The sequence below is a fragment of the Strigops habroptila genome, chromosome 7, assembly GCF_004027225.2.
Source record: "Strigops habroptila isolate Jane chromosome 7, bStrHab1.2.pri, whole genome shotgun sequence".
Lineage (NCBI taxonomy): Eukaryota > Metazoa > Chordata > Aves > Psittaciformes > Psittacidae > Strigops > Strigops habroptila.
The window spans coordinates 12,273,983-12,297,021 of NC_044283.2; the positions used below are offsets into that span (position 1 = coordinate 12,273,983).

A 23,039-nucleotide genomic window follows, 5' to 3' on the forward strand; every position below is an offset into this window, starting at 1 on the left:
TGAAGGGGAAGTTTTCACAGATGTGGCTGGGAACTGGGAAGAAGCTTTTCTTCAAATAGACTGGAATTAGTATTGGGAAAACAGGTAAGGAAAAGGAACTACAGTTTTGAGCAATTTTGTGCAACTCTTCTAATATACACAGTATAAAGCTCTGTCAGCATCAAATTGGTATAGGCTTTATGAGGCAATTCTGATTTTACATTTTAATCCAGCAAATCAAACAGTAAAATCCTTCAGGAAAACGGAGACGCACATTTACTGGAGGAACTAGAACTGTGGCAGCCAAGTCTCTGTGTTCCCTGTGTAGTCTTGTTGCACAGGTACTGTCTTCTCTCCCCTGCTTTCATCTATCTTCTACTTGGTGCTTTAACCTCTGCAGTTAAGCAACAGGAAGCTTCTCCACTTTAATCTCTGAAGTTATGCCTATGTAAGTATTAAAAAAAATACTGCCTTGAGCACAAAAATGCCACGTGATTATGAAACCTGCAATAACCCAAGATTTCTCCTTTTAAAACAAAGGAGAAGGTATTTGCGCATTTCTGAGTTCTGTGCATGTCACACAGATGTATTTACATCTGGTTTTCATAATCTATCAGATCTCAGACTAACTTCAGAGAAAAGCAAACAAAATGGATGAAACCATGGGCACTGTAAGTACCAAATCTTCTAAATGTCACATGCAATATAACAGGTATTTTAACATGAGAACGTGGAAAGCATCACCAAAAAATCCTCCACCTGCAATACTCGAATGTCCCAAAGTCCTGATTTTGGACAGACCCAAACTGCTAACGCAGCCTGTGAAAAAAGAGACAGGTACTTGAATTTTTAATGTCTGAATCCCACCAACCACAGGTGAGTAAGATAACTTTACATGACTTTATTTAACAAAACCATCTATTTACAGTTGAAAAAAGTTCCAGTTTGACACATTTATCTAACCGAAACAAACTTGATTAACTACATAAAACCAATTTAAATATGATGTACAGGAGATGTATCAACAGTTCTCTACATGTCGTTCTAGTTCTCAAAACATTCAAAAATAAGCTGACAGAAGGTACCTTTTTGTAAAAAAGGAAATTCTTTAGTCAATGAAGTAATGTCAATGATTGCTGACAGAAGTTGCAGAACGGCTTGATTATAAAGTGCAGGTCGGACACAATTGCAAACCTGGTTGAAGTTTTCTGCTTTCTCTGATCTGCTGCAGGTACTTGCAGGTATTTGCAGACTCCTGATGTATTGCAGCATTTTTAGTTTTCCTCAAACCCATGAAGACAAGAAAGTTTGCTTGATGGGGACACTTAATGAAGAAAAATCTCATGCATCTTGTTACAGATACCCTCAAGCACCTGAACAATAAAATTGTTGATTTTTTTAATGCAATCCCTGAATTTATTACAGAATTCTTCCTTAATAGCTAATGAAGAGATTTGGTATGCTGCAAGAAACTGGAAAAGCTCAGTGGTAAGTCTATGCCCTTACTACTCATCTCTGGTTTTATCAAAATTCAAGCGTTACCTTCAAATCAAGTTGCTGAGAAGTTGCAACAACGGCATCTTTAGGCAGGTGATTGCTTTTTCAAATGTATTGAGTTTGAAAACAAACTGTGCAAAGCTCCTTATTGCATTGCTTTTCTTCATTAAAGAACATACCTTATATACACAAAGAAATCATTTAGAAAATATATACATCTTCTAAGAACAGAAAGACCAAATCACAAACCAAAATAATTACATTAGCAAGTAACAAACAGTGCACAAGTGTTACAGCAGGCCTTTTTCCCCACAGCTATGCCCATTTTCACTGTTACATTCAACATCTTTTTGAGAAGAGAAAAAGGAGAACAGGTTGTTGATGGCTGCAAAGATACCTAGGAGCTAAAGACTGCATATTAACTGGACAAATGAGCCACACCTGTAGACTTGGTTTAAAAGGAAATACAAATCTAGTTGCAATGGAGACTTAAATCACAAAGCCAGTTACAGTACCACCTAAAAATGTACACTGAGGAGAAAGTTGTGTCTGTGTTTAGGAAACCATTTACAAGCATAGTGCAAATGTTTTGGGTGGTAGGCCTCTCATATCCTTCATGGAAAGGCATTATTTGTTGTAGTAATAGAAAAAGTAACATTAAAAAACACACACTGGCCGTCCAGCTTTCTTATTGCACTTTGGAGCAACGTAGCATACAAGTACTGGCCACTGAAGGACCAAAGCTATACAAATTCTGGGAGAATTAACGTGTGCTTCGTATCAACACCTTGATGTCTATTTTAGGTAAGCGATGACCTAAGAGAAGTCTTATGGAGGAATTAAGATGGCCAACAAAACCCCACATCCATTACGCCAGGTACACAAAGTGGACAGTAAAAGAGGCCAGTGAGGTATCAGACTGTTGAGCTGCATTTGCATTACACATTGTCCAAAGTGATTAGGAGCTCTCACTTACCAGGGAATCTTGCTCTCCCTCTGTTTCATATTACTATCAGGCTACCCCTCGCAGAAACAATGTTTATACTGAAGGACAGTACTTTCTTTATGTCCCACAGCCCTTTACGTGACGAGCAGTGTGCAACTATTATTCTGTTTTCATTCAGACAATGCCAAAATAATGGGAGTAAAACAGACTGAAGAGCACTGAGAAACTGCTGCCCGTACAGCTAGAGGAGTTAGTAACGCCTGTTTACAGTTAACACAAATATTGCTCCAGTTAGTTTCCCTTTTCAATGATCATCATTAATTATAAACCAGATTTTTCACTATACAATAAACATTCTTGTAAATCAGAGGCACTCATGATTTACAGTCCGGCATCCACCTGAATGCAGAGGGGAGCTAAGCTGTGCAACAGAATTACGCAGTTTGCCGCCTCTGTAACTTGCTCCCATGTCTGAGAGGCTGGATAAAATGCCAGGAAGTGACAGCTTGTACTTATCCTGATGGTATCTGTCTGGCACATCCCCCAATAAACTTCTTTTACTTGTCACTACATACAGAGCAGCTCCACATAACGCTTTCTCACTGTGGCGGTAGCAGCAGCTTCAGGAGATCCTACAGAGCCTTTTCTTTGCAGCAGCAACGCTGGCTTACACAACTTCTCCCTTACACCCTTCCTCCTCACAGTTTTGCCAGTGAGCAGAGCTGGGTTTAGAGTAACTATAAAACTTACTTTTAACCATTTCTCAGTTCATCTGCTCCGCCCACTGTTTTATCAGCATGATTGGAGAGACGGCACAGGAGTAGGCAAGAACACCCTGAAACAGCACTGCCCCAGAAGAGAGAGACATGGAAACATACGCTTAGTAGTATGTGACCCTGGCTTTAAACAGAGGGAAGGAGTACGATTGGGAAATGATGCCAGCTTAATACTTGAAGCCCCCCAGGGAGTTTGGAATCTAGTCTGATTAACAGATATGCATCCAGACTGGAAACATACGTTTCTGAGACATCTTGAAGAATAGTTATCTTTGCACTGCTAGCATGACTTCTCTTCCAAGTTTACTTTCTACTTAACGTTTTCTTACTAAAGAATGGAATGTAGTTCTATGTCTACATGATTTCTTTGGTAAATGGGACCCAGAGCCTATAAAACAAGAAGCATTTCTAAACAAATGGTCCTTACATCATTTAACTATAAATTCCAGCACCAGTTATTTAAAATCCAGATTCAGCTACTGTTACAGGTATGGGAGATACAGAAATATATCTTGCCTAAGAATGAAACTGGGGAATAGCATTCAAAGCAACCAGCATTGCTGAATGCCTGGTCTTTTACAACATCAAAGAAAAAAATAATCATAAAATGATATTGTTTAAGCTTCACTGCCCTCATCAGAAGATCAGAATGTACAGTGCTGTCCACAGCAAATGCTCATTCCACTAAAAGTTTAAGGCTAATCCTAGGTTTAATTTATAAGGTTTTTATCCCTTGATTCCCTTCCCTCCCCCCTTCTCTTGTTTCCTCTCTTCTCTTTAAGGCTATTCTACTACTAAACAAAACGCTGAAATAACACTTCAGTTTGCAGGCTCATGTACGTCAGACAGTATCAATACTTCTGCCACTGTAGCTCCTTTCAGTGGGGACAGCCACGCTTTTAACGTTTGAGTGAAGGACTTCCTTTCTCCATTTCCCGGTTATCTTTCTGCAGAGCAGCCAGGATCTAGAATGAGAGAGAAGAAAGTATTAGATTGTAAAAGTGACTCAGTAAATCATTGTCTGAAGAGTTTCCAATTTAATTTTCTCTGAGCAATACTATTTTAACTATTAAACGTAATCAAATTTGGAGAAGCTCTGCATTGACAGAGACCTCTCCTGTAAGCCCTTGTGGCACAGTAGATACAAATGGATTTAACAAGGGTTTAAACTCAATCTCCCCCCCAGCGCACACTTTTGAACTGGAGATGAGATTCTTGCCCAGATTACACAAGTCTAGCTCTATTGAAGGATGCTGCCTCAGGGGAAGTTATCATTCTCAAGATAAATGGAATACCTAAAAAAAGATCAAGTCATCAGCCAGAGCCACAGAGCATTATCTGAGAGGTTGGGACAGAACTACCTTAGTGCTGCCTGGTGCTTGTCTAGAGCACATCACCTTCTCCAGATCTGCTTCCATCTTTTTTGGAAGCAAAAAGTCCACATTCACATTGAAAACGTGGATTTCCCAGTATCTGATGCACAATTTTGTTTTGTTAGTCCTTGTGTACAGCAGACAGTAATAGCCCGTTTCTCACACTGCTTAACACGCTCCATGCCCTAGAGTTAGTCTCTGTTGAAGAAGTCCATCAGCATCCTCACGAATCAGCCTGGAACTGAGGACATTTCATCTCAAAGATCTGCAGCTATGAATAAGGAACCTTCTTTTCCCCTTCTGCCCGACTTCAACCTGCGCCCCATCAGAATTAACAGGAGGCGGGGCCCAATCGCTCCCGTGCCAATCACCCCCCAGCACCTACACTTCAGTGCAAAAGCACCCATAGCTGTTGCAACGGAAGAGTTCAACACGGGTCTGAGCAGAGCCACAGCTGGCTGGCTGCCCAGCGGTTTCTAGAACTGGAGAGGGATTTCACTGAGATCCTCTTCATAGAGATGCAGGGTAAATCAGCAGCTACCCAATCATACGGGCTCAAGAGTTTCAAGTGCCATACTAACAATGTCCTTGGTAGTAAAGAGTTAGCCCTTTTTAAGAGGCACAAGAATGACACCAAAATACTGATCCGGAGAAGAAGAACACACACCGAGCTTAAGCGAACTAACAGAGCTCAGATTCTCTGGCTACTTGGAAAACCTTATGGAGCTAAGATTTGAAGCATGCATGTCACAGAAATGCTAAGACAACAGTCTAGCATGTTCTACCATCTCTATTCCTCTGTTGTTGATGACAAAGCAGCGGTTGTAACAACATCCGCTCCCATTTCAGGCTGCGGCTCTATTGGCACAAGGCCTTGGAGTTCTTTGTAGGTAATTCCAGAACAAAAACAGAGCTTGTAGGTTTCCTACTGATAACCAGAGCCCTTGTCACTAGAAGTGGTGTGTTCATGATCTACTAGGACTCCTTGTCTTTAGTTTCCTGATCACATTGTCAGTGGCCAAGGGAAAACGGAGTGAGATGGAAAACACAGACCAGCCCGTCTGACGAGGGAACCAGGACTGTGAAAACCAGCTTCATAAGCAGCCCACAGCATTTTAGATAAGGTCCCACATACATCATCTCTACGCAACATCAGCTCAGAATGCGACCCACGGGATAACAGGACTGTAATTACCATGGTACAGGAAGGTGAAAGGTTCTCTAAGTGGGTGTTCTGAGTGCCAAGTACACCTACTGCTGAGATGTGCAGCTAAATTTGACTTCTGAGTTTTACAGTCGAATATACTCCTACAAAGAAATAATACCTCAAACTCTGCTGCTTGCTTATACAGTATAGCTACTGTTCCCAGATGAGATGATGCTAAAGATGAGAACACAAAGCCCACTTTTCTAAGATCAAGAGCATTCTGCATCCTCTGGGAACTGGCGCACCTGGTCAGTCAGTGCACTCAAGAGTTTATCTTGGAAGTGGTGCATCACTCCATCACTCCTGACATTCATTCTGCTAATTTGAAAAGGTACTTCTCTGCAGAAAATGCCTCCGACTTCTACAGCAATAGTAACAGTCAGAAAATTATATAGCTAGGAAGCATCTAAGTAATAGAAAACAAAATCCCATACCCTCTTTGTCTTGTTAATGTTCCTAGGTCAGACCCACTTGTGGTACCTTAGCAACTGAGCAGTCCCAGTAAGTGCATGACATGAGCAAACTCATAGCTCCTACACACTTCTGGCTTGGAAAATGATGGCAAGCTAGAGAGCAAGCAGGCTTTCCTAATGGAAACTTACTCAGCAATGGAACTTCCCCGTCAAGAAAGCCAGCTGGTGCAGAAGTCAAGCTAGGCAAGAGGTCAGCCAACACCAACCCTACACCACGCTCACTCTGTCAGAGATCTGTTTGCACCACGGTTCAGCAACATTTTCTCTTCAGTTTGCCCCAACAAGCAAAAACCATCTGGAAAATACCAGCACTGTCAGAATGAGGCTGACCAGGAGACTGAGGAAGACTGCTTGGGCGAGGTTACTCTGAAGTCCTTTTCCTCTTGTGATCATCACCACTAAAACCATCATGTGTCACATACTGAAAACCACTGGCTAAGAAAGCCTGTTACTTGGGATACTTGACAGAACAGGATCCCCATCTCTCCTTCTCTGCAATGCAAGCAGTAGTAGGCGAGAACTTATTTGGTATGTGACCCTCATCCACACGACACGTTCAAAGAAAGTAAAACCATCTAAACGAGGAACAAGACTGGGAGGTTACTTGTAGAGACATTACTGGCTGAAAAATGTTCTTGAGAATAGAAACAAAGTTGGATCTGTACTAGCAACTTATGAGCAAGACCAAAAGGGAAATGCAAACAAAGCTGTGAGGAAAGCTGTGTCAGGGAGGAAATGCTGGCAGTGTACTGCTCTCAGCTGGGCCGCACAAGTTGTGCTTCCCCTTAAATACAAGGCAAGGTTCAGAGGCTACAATCTCCTCCTGCTGTGAAGGTTAGAAGTTCTCATCTCAAATAGCAAGCTGGCAGTCCCCAGCATCTAGAGGCAGGCTGTCACTTCCAGGGAAGAACCATAAACTCCCATTTGCAACTTAACTGCCATAACCACTACGTTTAACATCACCTTAGTTTCACTGCAAAGAAGAATTCAGATATAATCGGCAGAGCTCTACTACAGCAGGACTCATGAAGCAGGTTGTGCTACTGCTTCCAAGAAACTGAAAAGGGAAAAAGTATAGTAAGAAAAGAAGTTTCCACTCCAAACGCTCTGGAGTACATTTGACCTGACCCTCCAGCATGAATGGCTGTTACAGCCACTTAACAATTTCCATGTTCAGATGACACCCTTCCATCTTTTTTCTTTAAACTGGAGTTTAGTTGAAATGACAGTGACACAATGTCTGAAATAAAGGCTTCTGTGCTGAATTCCAGTAAAGAAGTCAGAGATGCAATCACTTCTGTGCAGCCTAGATCCTCAAGAATATAAAGATGATGACTGTATGATAATGTGTTCTGACAAATTGTCATCTTCTCCCAAAGAGCAAATTTCTACTTTTAAATATCAACTTGTAATTTTGCCAGCAGCCTTTGTAATTAATGAATTGAAAAAGCTGTATGATAATGTACTTCATCAACTCCACTCAACAGTTCAATTTTGAATGTTGACTGAGCTCTCCCTTTCCAGAGGAGAGTAAGCTCAGGGAACCCACTCACCTGGATGTGCACTAAAAGCATGGAGTGAGCTACACAGTCCTACCTACCTGTAAAATCAAGCCCTAGCTCTGCTAAAGCATTCCTCCAGGTATTGCCAAACCCCTGTTTTCCCGAGTACAGTACAATCATCCGTTAACAACGATTAACATCCCCTTTACCTGAGCCCACTTTTTGTTTCTACTTTGCATCTGAATGGCAGCAATAGACGTGAAGAATTCTTCTGAAGGCAAGTCCTCTGGTAGCTTTGTTAAAAACTGCGCTATGTGAATGAAGTCCATTTTGGTCAAAATATCTTCAAAAAGTTTTAATATTCCCAGGGCTGTACGGAATAAGAACTCTTCTCCATCACGGCAGAACACGTCCCAGACACGACATGCCAGGTCTAGCGGCAAAGATTTGCTGTACAATGTGAAGATCCTGAAAAACAGAACAAAACTTTCGGTGTTAATGGACGAGAAGAATATCCTGGACACCCACAGAAGCACACAGCCCCATCATCAGTAGGTTTGAGGCTTCTCAAACATTTATAACTGAATATTCATTTTTTTTAATTCCAAAATTCCTTCTATTAGTTGCAGCATACCAATACAGGAAACAATATAACAGCTATTAAGGCCTCTTGCTATCAGTCTGGGTCTCCAAGTTCAATTTTCTTGGATCACACCAGAAGAAACAATCAATATATATGGGATTATGATGGACATGCTCTGGCCACAGGCATTATTTAACTATCCCTTCAGAGTTGAGGACTGATGCAGTTTTAGCTGCAAGGAAACAAAAAGCTGAACCTTAAGACATACTGCAAAGGGAAATTTGTGCACCAGATGAAGGAGATGTGTAAATATAACTCTGTGTTCCAGGCTTGACTGACTGGCAAAGTAATGACAGCATGAGTTTTGGAGGAAAGATCCGTGTAAACTCTAGCAAGTTGAGAGAAACAGGCACGACGTCCAGAGAGAATATGCAGACAGCTGTGACAAGTTGCTGGCTCAGTGTGCTTGAATGGATGCGATCCCCAAACGGAAAAGGTAACAGTGGAAGCAAGAACCTCCTCCCTGTTGCTAAAACCGTATTTCCACTAACTGCCAAGAGCACGTCTTGCTTCATCAAAACGCCGACAGCTTCCAGCCAGGAACCCAAAGATGCTCCCCACTCCCTCCTCTAGCCAACATTTCACTACAGGCACAGCGAGTTTTCTCTGCCACTAGCAATGTCACTACAAGAAGCGAAGAGAACTAAGTTCCCTGGAATCCCGTTACAGTATGTCAGGGAAAAGAGTTACCGTTGGGTTTTTCCTACAGGTTTTAGAGAGAACCTCTCTCCACAGAAGCGCTGCATAACATCTCCATAAACTGCAAACAATTCTGTCTCCGGCAGAGGTCAGCAAAGCCTCAAACTGAAACAAAACCTTTCCCACATCTTGTAACACGAAATTCATGAACAGCAATTCTCTTGTGTTTAAGACTCCCTCCTAAGATCCCCAATTTCTTATTTAGGAAATTCGGGTTTACATTAAATAATACAATGGAACAGATTTACACAACCACACACTTGTGTGTGTGTATATATATAATCTCTATATAGGTATCAAATACGAGGTTATTTGAACGATGTGTTATCGACGCTTCCATGTCAATCAGGACACTTCAGGAAAATGAGAAAATATATTCACTTTACAAGCACCAAGACGGAACCAAACCATGTGCACAAATTCAGGTGCAAGTAAATTGCAAGTTTAGGATCCTCAGGGTTTTACCTTTTTTCTACCATTACATGCCATTGCAATGCTTTCTATAAAAAGTGGAAATCATTTAAATACTGTTCTCCAAAAAGCTAAATCAGAAGTATAAAAATAAGCAAAGCAGAGGTGGAGTCTGGGGGAAAAAACCCCACTATTGTTCCTGTATGCATTTTACATACATACATGGATGTACAAGAACAGCACAAAACAAAGGTCCTTCTTTGGGTTACTGCTCATCGTGTTTTGGAGACTTTGCCTACTCTTTCAACATTTCTGTTCAGTGAAACACCATATAAACACATCTCGCTACAGAATACCTACACAGCAGAACTCACACCTTTTGTCTATACACACACACATGCACAGGAAGCAGCAACAGCTTTTCCATTTAAAAAGACCAGTGTAATAGGAAGCAATTCGACCGAGTCCTTTCCTGGTCACCAAGTAGCAGGGAAACACTCAGCCAGGAACTAGTCCTGGTATAGATAAGTAACAATGGCTGCTTTTTTTGGATCTGGTTTTATTCACAAAAGCTATTATTCAGGTCTAACCTAAATAGCCCATGTGTATTACAGCCGCAACTGTGCAGAAAATTAACTGTCAGAAGAAACAGTCAGAACTATTTATTAGAACGCTACTTATTGTAAGAAAAGATTTACTCATCAAAAAAGCTGTCACATCAAATAAGGTAGTTGACATTGATCTCTTCACAATCTGGAAGGAAGTGCAATTTGCAGGAAATTCGCAAGGCAATTCACTTCCATTAATACCAGCATGGAATTAAATGCATCAAGCCCCGAGAATGGAGACTGGGCCCCCTAGAAAAAGCACTGAAACAACAGTAGGAATCATCATTACTGCAAAGAACAGAAACAGCATTTGCTCCCTTCCAGCATTTCCTACTGAAAGACATTTTCTATTAGACATCTGAGCTACTGATGTGAAACCCAGCTGAAATTTATTATAGCAATAAAGCAGCTGCTGGACTAACACAGCTACAGCAGCTCTCAGCAGCACGAGCACCCTACTCGTGCGTGATCTGCTCGCACTGTACTGCGGGATGATGTTCTGTCTGCAGCTCTCTTACTGTGAGTCCCAGGTGCAGACAGCGCAGCTCATCAGCACAGAGATGTCCACTGCCAGAGTAACGTGAATGCAGGCTACCGGCTGCTTTCTGTTTGGAAGAGGGGAAAAAATAAACGAAGTGCCAGATGCTCCTGTTCCTCCCAGTCCTGCTTACGATCAAAGTGTGCTTTGAGGTAGATGCATGAAATCCTGGCTGGTTTGCTACTCACAGGGAGAGTGTATGATCATAATGTTACACGAAAACAAACCACTGTTACCATGATAATCACAAGCTCTGTGTTTTCTTTCCTTTGTTCCTTTTGTCCCCCCTTTTTATCCTCTTTTCTTTCTTTTTTAATTAAAAAGTCTTCATAAGCTATTGTTAGCAACAGCAATGAACACAGCTATGCCAGATTTTGGACTGACAACTCATACTGCATATCTGATCTTATATATTCTTTTCCCATGTCTGTAACTGTACAAAAATATTTCTGCAACTTCTGAGTTAAGTTGTGGGAACTGATGAACTAATTCAGGACCTTCTGGATCCTCCCTCCTTCATCCTGGTATGAGTTTTTAGTTGTTACATTTTGTATTGTTACATCTGTTTTGAGACAAAGACTGCATCTTTCTATGTGCTCATGCATTGCTTTATTGTAGAGTGCCATCTCTGTTCCCATTAGCACCTTCAGAGTTATTGCAGTAGGCTTGTTGGTAACAGTTTATTTAGTACAATTTTAGAATCATTACAGTTGAAAAGTGGAAGCATTTACTTTGTTCCTTATTAGGAAAACGAAAACTGAAATACTATGTACTATAGAATACTGACTGCAACAGAGCAACTTCTTAGCACTCAGCAAACCTGACTGCATTGTAAAATGTATCAATAGAATACAAATACTGTGTGAGCTTCTGAGCAATTTCCAGTCAGAAGCACCCAAAAGCCCTGCTCTCTCACCCAGGACTATGTGGCAGTGCAGCATTTCACTTGGTTCCACCTGCAGTGACATAAGGATGAGCACACTGTAAATTGGGCTGAAGGCCAGTAAGAACTCCAGTCAAAAAAATCAGGATGTCACCAGAAACCTCTGGACAGAATTACAGTCCAGTTTGGTTTGAAAAGGAGGCATGCATCTAAAACATCACCTTAAACTTCTTTTTTTGGGGGGTGGAGAGTTACTGGCATGACATGGGACTATGTTTCTCTTGATGTAACAGAGAGCAAGCTTATGAATACTTCACTAGTAAGTGCCTACTACAAACATCCACGTAGAGTGGCTTGGACCTTTATCATAACAAGCAAATGGTGTCAATGGAAAGTTAATATTCACGGAGCACAATCACAGTCAATGTGATACTGAAGAACCACTGATCGATCCATCAGTACAAACAAAGCCCTTGGCTATAATTATTGCCCAAATCATTTTTCTGAGTAGGGATAAAGAGGTGTTTGTATAGTAGCAGCGGGCCATAAATAGACAGCATGTGGCCTTTGCAACGCCACATTGTGCTCTGCTCACAAGAGCCTGCGCTACCTCAGCTGACAGAGCCGCGAGGCCAAAGCTGGGCTATGCAGACACACCATTTCCCCTCTACTCTCTGTGAACCTGGCTGCACGTTGTCTTCACATCTCTCACAACTGATTCCCTTTATATTCTCCAAAAAAAGTAACAACCTGTGTACCTTTTGAATTCTTTCCGTGCGATTGATCAGTTGAAGTTTGGGCTTGAAGCACATGGGTCTTTTTTAAGAGATGCCTTACATCTGGCAGGGACCCACTGATGATCATGCCACTGTACCTTTTAATTAAGTCCTTAAGTCCTTGGCATTTTCCTATCACAGAAGCAGTGGTGGAACAGAACTGATGGGGGGCTCCCCTTCCCAAATCCTCTGCCAGCCCCAAGAAACCCCAGAGCAGCACTGCATCACCTGCATAGCTGGGCCCATCTGTATGCACAGCATTTCTTCTTCTTGGAACGTATCTCTTCACAAATGATTTAAGCATTCCGATTTTACTGCTGTTCCCTGCGGCACAGCTTACAGGAAGCAGCACAAAGGAGCCTAGTTGATACCACTGGAATTACTGCAGGAGCAGGAGGGTTTCCCAGCAACTGGTCTGTGCAGCACTGGCTACTGGAGCCCTCCCAGAGCTGGCACCAACTGAGATTTACTGCACACATGCCTGCACAGTAACCATGCCAGCCAGCGGGATAGCAGCAGGCATCCCTTTGTTGCTCAGAACAAACGTGCATTTAAATAAAAGTAATGTTGTTAGAGCAAGGCTGTTTGAGAGAGATTTCTACCTACAACCAAAAGGTCTGTCTATTCAGAGAGACACTGTACTATATTCTTCCCTGACTTCAAACACACTGAAACCACATTCTTATCTTTCGGGAAGCAGTTCTGTTTTTAAGGGAGCAGTATCTGTACTACAGCAAATTCACTGTCAGCCATGAGCCACAGACAACCTTGGAAACAACATTTTCCAAAGTCCTTAGCACTCACTTGCTAGAACACAGACCCACATGATTTTTCCTTCCATCTTTTCTTTATTACATCCTGGAAGTAATGGAAGGACAGCACATATAAAGCCCAATTTGCTAAGTTACCAGTGCCTGTTAAAAAGAAAATAAATCTGCTTCCTACAGGAAAAAAGTATTTTAAAGTAGAAAGTATATATATATAAAAAAAATATATGTATATATAAAGTATATACACACATACATATATACACATGCACATACATATTTAAATGATACCCAAATCTTACACAGTTAAATACATCTCCACTGTCTAACAAAACTGAAGAGAGTGGGACAAGCTGTCTAACTGGAGATGTGTTAAAAAAGTTGAATATAGGATTGGGCAGGACCACCTCAGCTAGCCTACCTTCCCGTGCACATTCTGGTGTGGTGACTCTCTAGGGATGGGGAAGAACACAGCAAATTGTCCCTGGGATTAAAATAAACAGCTTTAGTATAGATGTGGGCAGTCAGCGAGAAATGCTGAGGGTTGTCAGTCCATCGGTACAAAGCCCTTGAGAAGCTCCATCCACAACCACTCCTGACAAGTTTCCTTCAAGTGCTCTTGACGATACCCACAAAGGAGCGCAAGGGGGGCCCGATGTGCCCCCCACACTCAGACTTCAACACTTCAGTGCTTTGCTCATAAGTCAGCTACTGTCTGCCTTTTTTTTTGTAACCTACAAATGTGCTCGAAGAGAACAACTGGCCACATAAATGTTTACTCAAGAAAATACAGTAAAGACTAGTCTGTCAAAGCAAAACTCCTGAGGGGAATGTAAACCTTCAACCTGTTGTCAGAACAGTCTTTTTCTAAACCTCCAAGTTCTGGTGTTGTTCCTCAGGATTTCTTCTTTACAATGTAAGCTCAAAGTTATACAATGCATTGCTATTACTGTGCCTGCACCATGAAGACACTTGGTTTTAGTCTCTCCTACATAAAAAACCCACCTTAGTTGCACCAGCATCATATTAAACTAGTAATTAATTAAAAAGATTATAACCTGGTGATTTTAATGTTGTCTATCTAGTTACTCTCCAGCACATTTATAGTCTTCCTATTCTGATATCCCTTTTATTCAATTGCTTCCTCCACACACAGGCTTTTCACAACATTGTCTGAGGCAATGTAATTTCAACATCTTTCCTGTTATCATTGAACATACCAGCCTCTGCTCCCTTCCATCCTATTCCAGGATTTTTTCTAGCATCTTCCTGCTCTATGTATAGATCTAATTCAGTTTAATATTCTCAACCTTCAGTCATAAAAATCCTTCCAATGCGATTTCTCCCATCACATACTGGGAGAAATGAGCCTATCCATTACACACACTCTCATTCTCCTACTCATCTTGCATTAAAATTTAATCCCAGTGTAAAAGCCAAGTCAAACACAGCCCAAGTTATACTATCCTCTGTGTAAGAGGCATACAGAAAACAAGGAACTCAAGCAAAGGCAGCAGGAGGCCCGTCTGGATGAAGAAGAACCTCCTGACAACACTCAAATATAAAAAGGAAGCACACAAGATGCTGAAGGAGGGGCAGATGACCCTGAAAAATGTAGACATTGCCTGAGTATGCAGAGAAGGGGCTAGGAAATCCAAAGCCCATCTGGAGTTGAGCCTGGCAATGGATGTTAAGGACAATGAGAAGGGCTTTCCCTACGTCAGCAGAAAAAAAGACTCAGGAAAATATGAGCCCGTTGCTGAATAGGGCAAGGAACCTGGTGACGAAGCACATGCAGAACTGCCTTCTGCACCTCAGCCTTAATGAGAACACTTGCCTTCAGGAATCCCTGGTCCTCCAGAGCAGTGGGAAAACCTAGTGCAAGGAAGCCCTACCCCTAGGTGGAGGAAGAGCACTTTAAGGAACATGCAAACAAACTGGGCATATACAAGTGCATGGGACTGTCTGCTGTCATTGTGAAGCCACTCTCAATTATCTTTGAAAGACCCCAGTGATCAGGGGAGGTTCCTGACGACTTGAAGAAAACAAATGGGTTTTCTATCTTCAAGAAGTAGGATCCAAGTAACTACAGGCTGGTCAGTCTCACCTCCATCCCAAAAGTAATAGAAGAAAAATTCCTGGTTATCACTTCAAAACATAGGATGGCAAAAAAGGTGATTGGGAGAAGTCAGCATGGATTTATGAAAGCAAAATCATACCTGATCAACCTGACAGCCTTCTACAATATGAGATGACTGGCTTGGTGGATGAGGGGACACCAGTGGATGTTTATCTTGATGTCAGCAAGGTTTTCAACACTGTATCCCATAAAATCCTTGTTGATGAACTGATGAAGAATAGACTAGACAAATGGACAGTGAGGTGGACTGAAAAGTGGCTGGAACTGCCAAGTTCAGAAAGTTGCCATTAGTGGTATGAAGTACAGCTTCAAGCCACTCCACTGGCAGAGTACTCCAGCGTTGATACTCATCCAGCCTTGTAAATACCTCCATTAAGGACCTAGATGATGGATCAGACTGTACCCTCAGTGAGTTTGCAGGGGATACAAAGCCGGGAGGAGTGGTTGATACACCACTCCACAGGGACCCTGCGACACTGGAGAAATGAACCAACATGAGTCTCATGAAGTTCAACAAAGGGAAATGCCAAGTCCTGCACCCGGGAAGGAAATAAGGCCAGGCACCAGTACATGTGGGAAGCCAACAGACTGCAATGCAGCAGCTTTGCAGAAAAGGAACAGAGGTCCTGGTGAACAACATGTTAAATGTAAGCCAGCACTGTGCTTTTGCAGCAAAGAACATCCACAAACTCCCGGGCTGCATTAAGAACAGCACTGCCAGCAGGCTAAGGCAGGTCATCCATCTACTCAGCACTGGTGAACCAGCTCTGGGCTTCCCAGAACAAGAAAAGACAGATATACTGGAGCAAGTCCATCTTGCCATGAATATGATTAAAGGCTTGGAGCACCTGGTGCACAGGGAAAGCTGGTACTGTTTAACCTGATGAAGAGACAGCTTGGACCTAAATGTGTAGAAACACTTGACAGGAGGGCTTAAGGAAAACAGAGACACACTCTTCTTGTATCCAGTGAAAGGACAAGAGCCAACAGGCACAAACTGAAATACAGGAAATTCCATTTAAATGTAAGAAAATAAAAGCTTGTTCACTGCGAGGGTGGTTGAACACTGGAACAGAGTTGCCTGGAGAGGCTGTGGAGTCTCTTGCCTTGGACATACTCAAAACCCAAGCGGACGAAGTCCTGAGCAACCTGCTCTAGTTGACCCTGCTTTGAGCAGTGGGTTTAGACTATATGATCTCCAGAGGTCGCTTCCAACGGCCCCAGCAATTCTATGATCCTATGAAAACTCACATATTCAAACTTCAAGCTGTTGAATTGGACTGAATTATGCTAAACAGATTTCTGTCTAATGGATCAACAACATGTTCAGTGCCAACAAGTAGGTCTTAAAAATCAGGGTACCAAGAGTTCAGTTCAGGTGGAATTGCATTAACAAACAGCACAAATGTTCTCCAAAGTAATACCACATGAATCTCAGAAAAACACACAGTTACTACTGGGAATTTAATCTTTTACTGAAGGTATTTAGTCAGATACCCGAGGACAGGAGAAGTTGTCAACAACTTTAGGGCAAACCAAGTTTTCACAAAAGATTACATATCCTCCCACACCAGTCATGCTTGGTGAGAAGAAACGTTTTAGCTGCCCCAAACCAGCCTGATAGGCACAAATGCAAACACTCTGTTTGGAGTTCCTTATACTGCACTGAAATTTGGCAGGAGTGCAAATAAGATCATTGTCTTTTCTTCTCTCTCAGGAAAAACGTTCTAATTACACTGGAACTAAAAGGGAAGGTAGTTTCACCAAATAAAAAGATTGTAATTGCCTATTTGCTAAGGGGAATAGCTGCAGTAATTAAAAACATGCCCTTTAGCTATTCAACTGAGCTATGTCAATCAAGATCAGTTTTCAGACAACCCATACTGGGATCCTCTAAACGGGATCCGGGACCACCTAACATGAGTAACATACAGCCTAAGAGCCATAGTTCATCCTGCCAAAAGCCGAAGTGCTTGCTTTTCTGTAGCTTCTAGCTTTTTGTTGTACGGAGAAACGTCTTAACTCCTCTCCTGTTCTGTGCAGGCAGAAAACAATGCATTCTGAATGCCAGACTAGCAATACTTTCTGGATATATACCCCTGGGACACACCTGCACAGGGAATAGAAAAACAGATTTTTCTCAGAAGATCAATCTAAATATGCATTAAATATGGATAAGCACTGCTATACAGCTGTATTTCAAAACAGGCTTCAAACTCAACACAAGTACAACAATAGAGGTTAGGCAAACACTAAACATCACAGGTGTATGTGGGAATGATGTGGATTGACAGCTCAAGTACTGAACAAAAGGTAAAGTCTTTAACTTAAAAGAACACTAAGACAGGTAAGAGCACTCCAGCTTCTGTCCTGAACACTGACACAGAGCTATATGGTAGTATGCACATGAGTAATTACATTTTCAAAGCCTTACCAATCAATCAGATAGATGTCTGGTGTCAAGTTATTCTTTTTGAAGTGAGCAAATAACTTTGGCAGGTTTTCTTCAAAGAATACCTCAAATGCGGCAAAGTAAGTCAACATCTGGGAAACAGAATGGGGAGAAAAACAAACAGCTGTATTATTAATAGGCTTAAATGCATTATCCGTTGTTCAGTTAATGCTCTTCAAAAATAGGATCCTATGAATTCCATGATACCATGAAGAGCTAAACGTTTACATAAAGGACAGCATCTGCAAGCACAAAGAGTTTAAGATCCACTCGATATACCATTCTCATACTGAACAATATAATTACTGGTTTGGGTCTTGGCCAGCTTCCTTTGGAAAGAAAAACACCAGCAGGAGAGAAGTTATTTGCTGATTTCTCAGAATAATTATAACAGAATGGTGCTTTATGCCTGTGGCAGTAATTTAATATTCTACTGAATGAAATCCAAGGCCCAATGGATTATAAAATGAAATATGAAACTAAAATAATTTAATAGTCCACAGCAAGAGTGAAAAGTCCACTTGGGTCCAGTTATAAACCATATTACAATAGCAAAGATTCTTTTATACCATACATTTTAAAATTAGGTAATCACAGAATCAGACATTTCCATTGCAAAGAAGAAGAGTTGAAGTTCACGCCAAGAGGGAGAGATGAAGTTCACACAGAAAAGCCAAAGATCGGGACAAAACACCAATGCAAGAGAAACAGACTGTAACTCCCACCTGATACCGTAACCCCTAAAGCTGTATTGTTTTTAACACTAACGCTTTCATGTTTTAGAATTTGAATATTTAGGTTAAATTTCATAACAGAGGGCATGGAAAATCTTCCAATCCAACTAAGAGTTAAAAACAAAAGGCTTTTTAGCTCCCTCACCCTTCTTCTTAATAATATAGGGAGGAAAGTTAAGCAAAGTCCTTGAATGATTCAGTAATTTTAACATCCCAGTGAAAGCAATAAAGAATGGCTGTGATTCTTGTTCTTCAGTTTTATCAGCATGATTCTCCCCAAACCACCACGACAGTAAAAGAGGAGCTTTCTGGAGCCTTTTGTCTGAAATCCTTTGAAAGGATGACAGATTTGTTTCCCAGCATCTTAATGTCCTTACAGATTTGTCTCCTGTTTCATCTGAACGAGGTGGCAGATGGTGGAAGACCTTCACTCACAGTGGCAAATAAAAAATTGAGCCTGGCACTCAGTAGGTGTTTAAGGCTTAAAAGCCAACCAGAGATGGGTGCATGCTACAAGAACAGTACAAAGTACTGTAAAACCTCTGAACCATCAGGTACTGAGAAACAGCTTCATGGCAAATGTGACACCAGAAATCTAGAAACCCACTTTTACAGAACTGTACAACTGAAACAGCTTCCCAACATGGATCTTTAAAAGCATGAGGTCCAATCATTGCATCAGATCTGTGAGTGTACAACAGAAGGAAGCAGGTAATGCAATGGACATCTCCAAAGGGATCTTACGTGCTAGCACCACAGTAAGAGAGTTCTACAAAGGCATTTCGGAAGTGCTTTAGAGAAGGGACCTTAAACCTAACTGCTCTAATCACATCTATTGATAGCAATGCAGGCAGCTCTATTACAAATGCAGCAGCAGTTCAGGTATTTCTCTTGATCAAATCAACATTCAATAAGACATTTATTCAGCAGTAATTAAAAAAGAATAATCCAGTTTAATGATACTGTACCCAACAAAAGAAGTAAGGATAAATCAGTATAAATTACTGTCATTTCCACAACTAACTTATCTGGTCTTAGTTTTTTCATTAGCTCTTAAGACAAATGAGCACAAAACAATGAGGGTAGGCAGCAGATCAGTACATTAACCACAGGAAGCCAGAACTGTCTCACTCTGTGTCACTTCTCTGTTTGAAATACTAGGTACAAAGTTTTCCTTGCGGTGTTAATCACGGCTTTGTAATTTCACAGTGTGTTAATATTATTATTTGTATCACCATCTCTACTCTCCTGTAAGCATCCATTTACCATGTAGCCTCTACTTAGCCAGGCTAATAGAATTAAAACGTCACTATCCAGAAGCATACAAAACCCCACTGTTTTAGCCAAACACACCGCCCCCCCAAAAAAAATCTTATTCTAGCAAATTTAATTCCAAAATCATCTTCACAAGAACCATCTTTACACACTGAATGCACAAACATGTCCTCCTTTTCCAAGTACAGTAACGGAGATGAATGATACTGCTTCTAGCAATGCTGTCTGTGCTGTGCTCTATCTCCCCACGGGCGTTTACAACTGATGAGATTCAGGGGCTGCAACAGGGAATGGCACACTGCTTTTCCAGCAGGAAGTACCGACAGGATCCCTAGTGTCTTACTGTTTAAGCAGCAAAAGAGATTGTTGTTAATGTCATTCATTCCCTTGCTTCACTCCTCCCATGTGAACTCCTGAGAAGCAGATCCTATTTTCATAGTGTTAAAATGTAAATAATGGAGAAAAACAATGCCATGTATTTTACAAAAGAACACTTTAAAGGTAAATAAAAACAAATTTCAGCAGATATGTCTTATTTTGCTAGGGTACACAGGTAGTCCAGCGTACATGCTAGCAAGGAATTTGAGAGACTACAGAAAGAATCAGGCAACCAGCTGCCACTGAAAATCAGGGGGTTCTGCCCATCCGATTCCCCCAGGCTCCTCTTCAAATGCAACTGCTACAATAAGAGATGGGAAACCTGGTTCTCCCTGCAGCAGTCTATTTTTAGCAAGCTATTAGTTAGGATAAAAGCACCTTCAAGGCACTCGGAATATTAAGGTGTTTTCAGCTTTCAACTACAGTGCTCAATTTTAAAACACCTACAATAATGTTCTCATCACTATTCTTTGAGGATCATAAAATAGCAGCTGAACAGTTTCATTTACCTGCCTGTTCAAAAAGGTTCTTGGGGTGGGTTTTGGTTTGGGGTTTTTTGAGGGGGTGTGAGTGTGTGTGTTGTTGGGTTTTTTGTTTATCAAGCTTTAAAATGATTTAAAATAAATCCTGATCTCTCCAAGCTACTGAGCCCATTGGTTTTTACCTTTACTTAAACTCTCCCTATACATACCCACAGCATGTTGATAACAGTTTTCTTGCATACTTACAAGGCCATGGTCCACACGGAAAAATGCCATCTGACAGGGTTTATTTAAAAGGTTAGAAAAAGCAATGAAGGCATCTGCAGTATCCAAGTTCAAGATCAATACTGCTGCTATGAACGACATGCCCTGTACCTGAAGAAAGGAGAAGTGTTACCATTCAGCAATAACTGTATTCTTCCAAGAATGCTGCCTCATTTTCTCCTTGTAATCACTAGTGTTAAATGCACTCTTGCTGCTGCTGAAGTCTGTGAAATGTTCAGAAAGGCAGGATTTTTTAACCCACTTGACCCTTTGGTATTGCATTTCAGAGCATGGAAGTCCCCACATTGCCTCCTCTCAAGGAGTAAAGGCACCTCTAAGTAAAACTCCTAAGACAGGCTAGGCTGACAGCACTTTTGAATATGCAGAAGAAAGATGTTTTTACAGAATAAGCTGTTTATAAGTAATTCCTCTTCTCCCAAAGACAGGTCATCTATGCCCTTATTTGTGGAAAGCTGTCCTAGGACATTAGAGACAAAGCCTGCTCTTTCCTTTTTCAATCAATTACCAGCAGTTACAGACAACTGCAGTGACTCATTCAACAAGCAGCACCATTACAAGATTAAGCTCTTGTTCCATTTACAATGAGATCATGATGTTGTTGCATTTTTCTACAGAGTATGCTATGGAATCAGTGCTGAATCCAGGCAAAGCTCGCTCGCTCACTCAGGCTGTGGTGCTGCCACTGCAGAGTCACACGGACCAAGGTGTGACAGTCTGTCCTGCAAACCTGAGGAACAAGTTCCTTCCCAACACAACAGGTTCCATGCCAAATGAAGCACACCACCTGGCCCGTGCTGCTTCTGGCTTCCCTGCAGTCATGTTCAGCAGCTTTTTCCCAAGCATCACATGCTACTCTCAGAATAGGAACACTACCTTTCTACATCTGCCATCTCGAAAACAACTGCTCCCAAATAAAGAATAAGCTCATATATATATATATATGTGTATATATATCCCTGCCCTGGGAAAAAAAATCTAAATGAATTATCTGAAATCTACTCAGTCCTCTCATAATCACTACTTCAAATGCTTTAAGGAAGCTCACATAGCCTTCATGGGCATTGCTCTGAAGACAGTTCCAGAAGCTCACAGTGCTAAGACACAGAAATACGTGCCAAAAGGAGTAAAATACCCAACAGAAGAGTCTCAGTGAGACTGCCATTAGGAACAGTATGTACTTCAAAGGACCAAGTTTAACTACATCTTCTCTTTTGACTCTAAGTATGTACTTTTGAGTACAAATATGTACTTCTGAGTTTTCCAATTAACCTGTTAAGAAGTTTAAAACTAGCAACAGAACTGTTATACACACTTCTCGAGCATGTACTGGAATAGAAGCAAACACACAGAAACCTCACAAGTTTTCACAAAATCATTTAATACTGGTCTACAAAGGACCAAGTAACTCAACCCTCCCTCCCCCATTTCTCCCTCCCCACCCCTGGAAAAATGAATTCTTCACTTACATAGCCTACATCAGGTCTATAGCAAGTATAGGCTCCTAAAATACTGTGCAACGTGTCATGGTAAGGACCACCCTATAATTAAACAAAAACAAGACAATACATCTGAGGATACAACAAACATGTCAAAAACTGTTCAGTGCTACAGATATAACGTACCTACTATCTATAATCTTTCCCCATGCAGCTTTAAACAGTCCTGAGTCTTTCAAAATGATTTTGGCTTTAAAAGCATGACACAGCCCTCCATACCACACTTATTCCAAATGCATACAGTTCATCTGATAGATTGATTACATATTAAGTGGTGAATGCTCCATCCCTGGCAGTGTTCAAGGCCAGGTTGGACAGAGCCTTGGGCGACATGGTCTAGTGTGAGGTGTCCCTGTCCATGGCAGGGGGTTGGAACTAGATGATCTTAAGGTCCTTTCCAACCCAAACCATTCTGTGATTCTATGATATTAAATCCTCACACAAGAGGAATACAAACCTAAGAGATTTCTTATAGCTTAGCAGCACTTTGACAATAGTGCCAAGAAAGCAGAACGCTAATAAAGACTAACTTGTCTATTAAACTAGAGGCAGAAGTCAAGCATGAAGAAAACAGTCAGAACAACAATATGCCATAACATACAATCAGCATATCAAAAATAACATGTATAGTTAAACAATTTCACATTGCTGACTATTAACAGCTGCCATATTTTACACTGAGTACTGTAACTGACTGAGAATGCCCAAAGAGAAAAGTT

At 41.3% G+C, this 23,039-nt stretch overlaps 1 protein-coding gene across 5 annotated transcripts in view; it reads right to left on the minus strand.

Moving 5' to 3' along the window:
* Positions 1-865: 865 nt before the first annotated feature.
* TBC1D14 (TBC1 domain family member 14) overlaps positions 866-23,039 on the minus strand; it is a 73,888-nt gene continuing 51,714 nt past the window's right edge. For 2 of the 5 annotated variants that reach the window (XM_030491612.1, XM_030491616.1), the window contains 5 exons: positions 22,291-22,362; positions 20,786-20,914; positions 17,653-17,762; positions 7,963-8,221; positions 866-4,163 (listed from right to left, as the gene is read on the minus strand). In XM_030491612.1, the coding sequence (XP_030347472.1) occupies positions 4,098-4,163; positions 7,963-8,221; positions 17,653-17,762; positions 20,786-20,914; positions 22,291-22,362 (636 nt within the window). In that variant the 3' untranslated portion in view covers positions 866-4,097. Of the gene's footprint in view, positions 4,164-7,962; positions 8,222-9,110; positions 9,201-16,757; positions 17,329-17,652; positions 17,763-20,785; positions 20,915-22,290; positions 22,363-23,039 lie in introns of those variants that run through there. The other 3 variants (XM_030491613.1, XM_030491615.1, XM_030491614.1) reach the window with 3 other exon arrangements.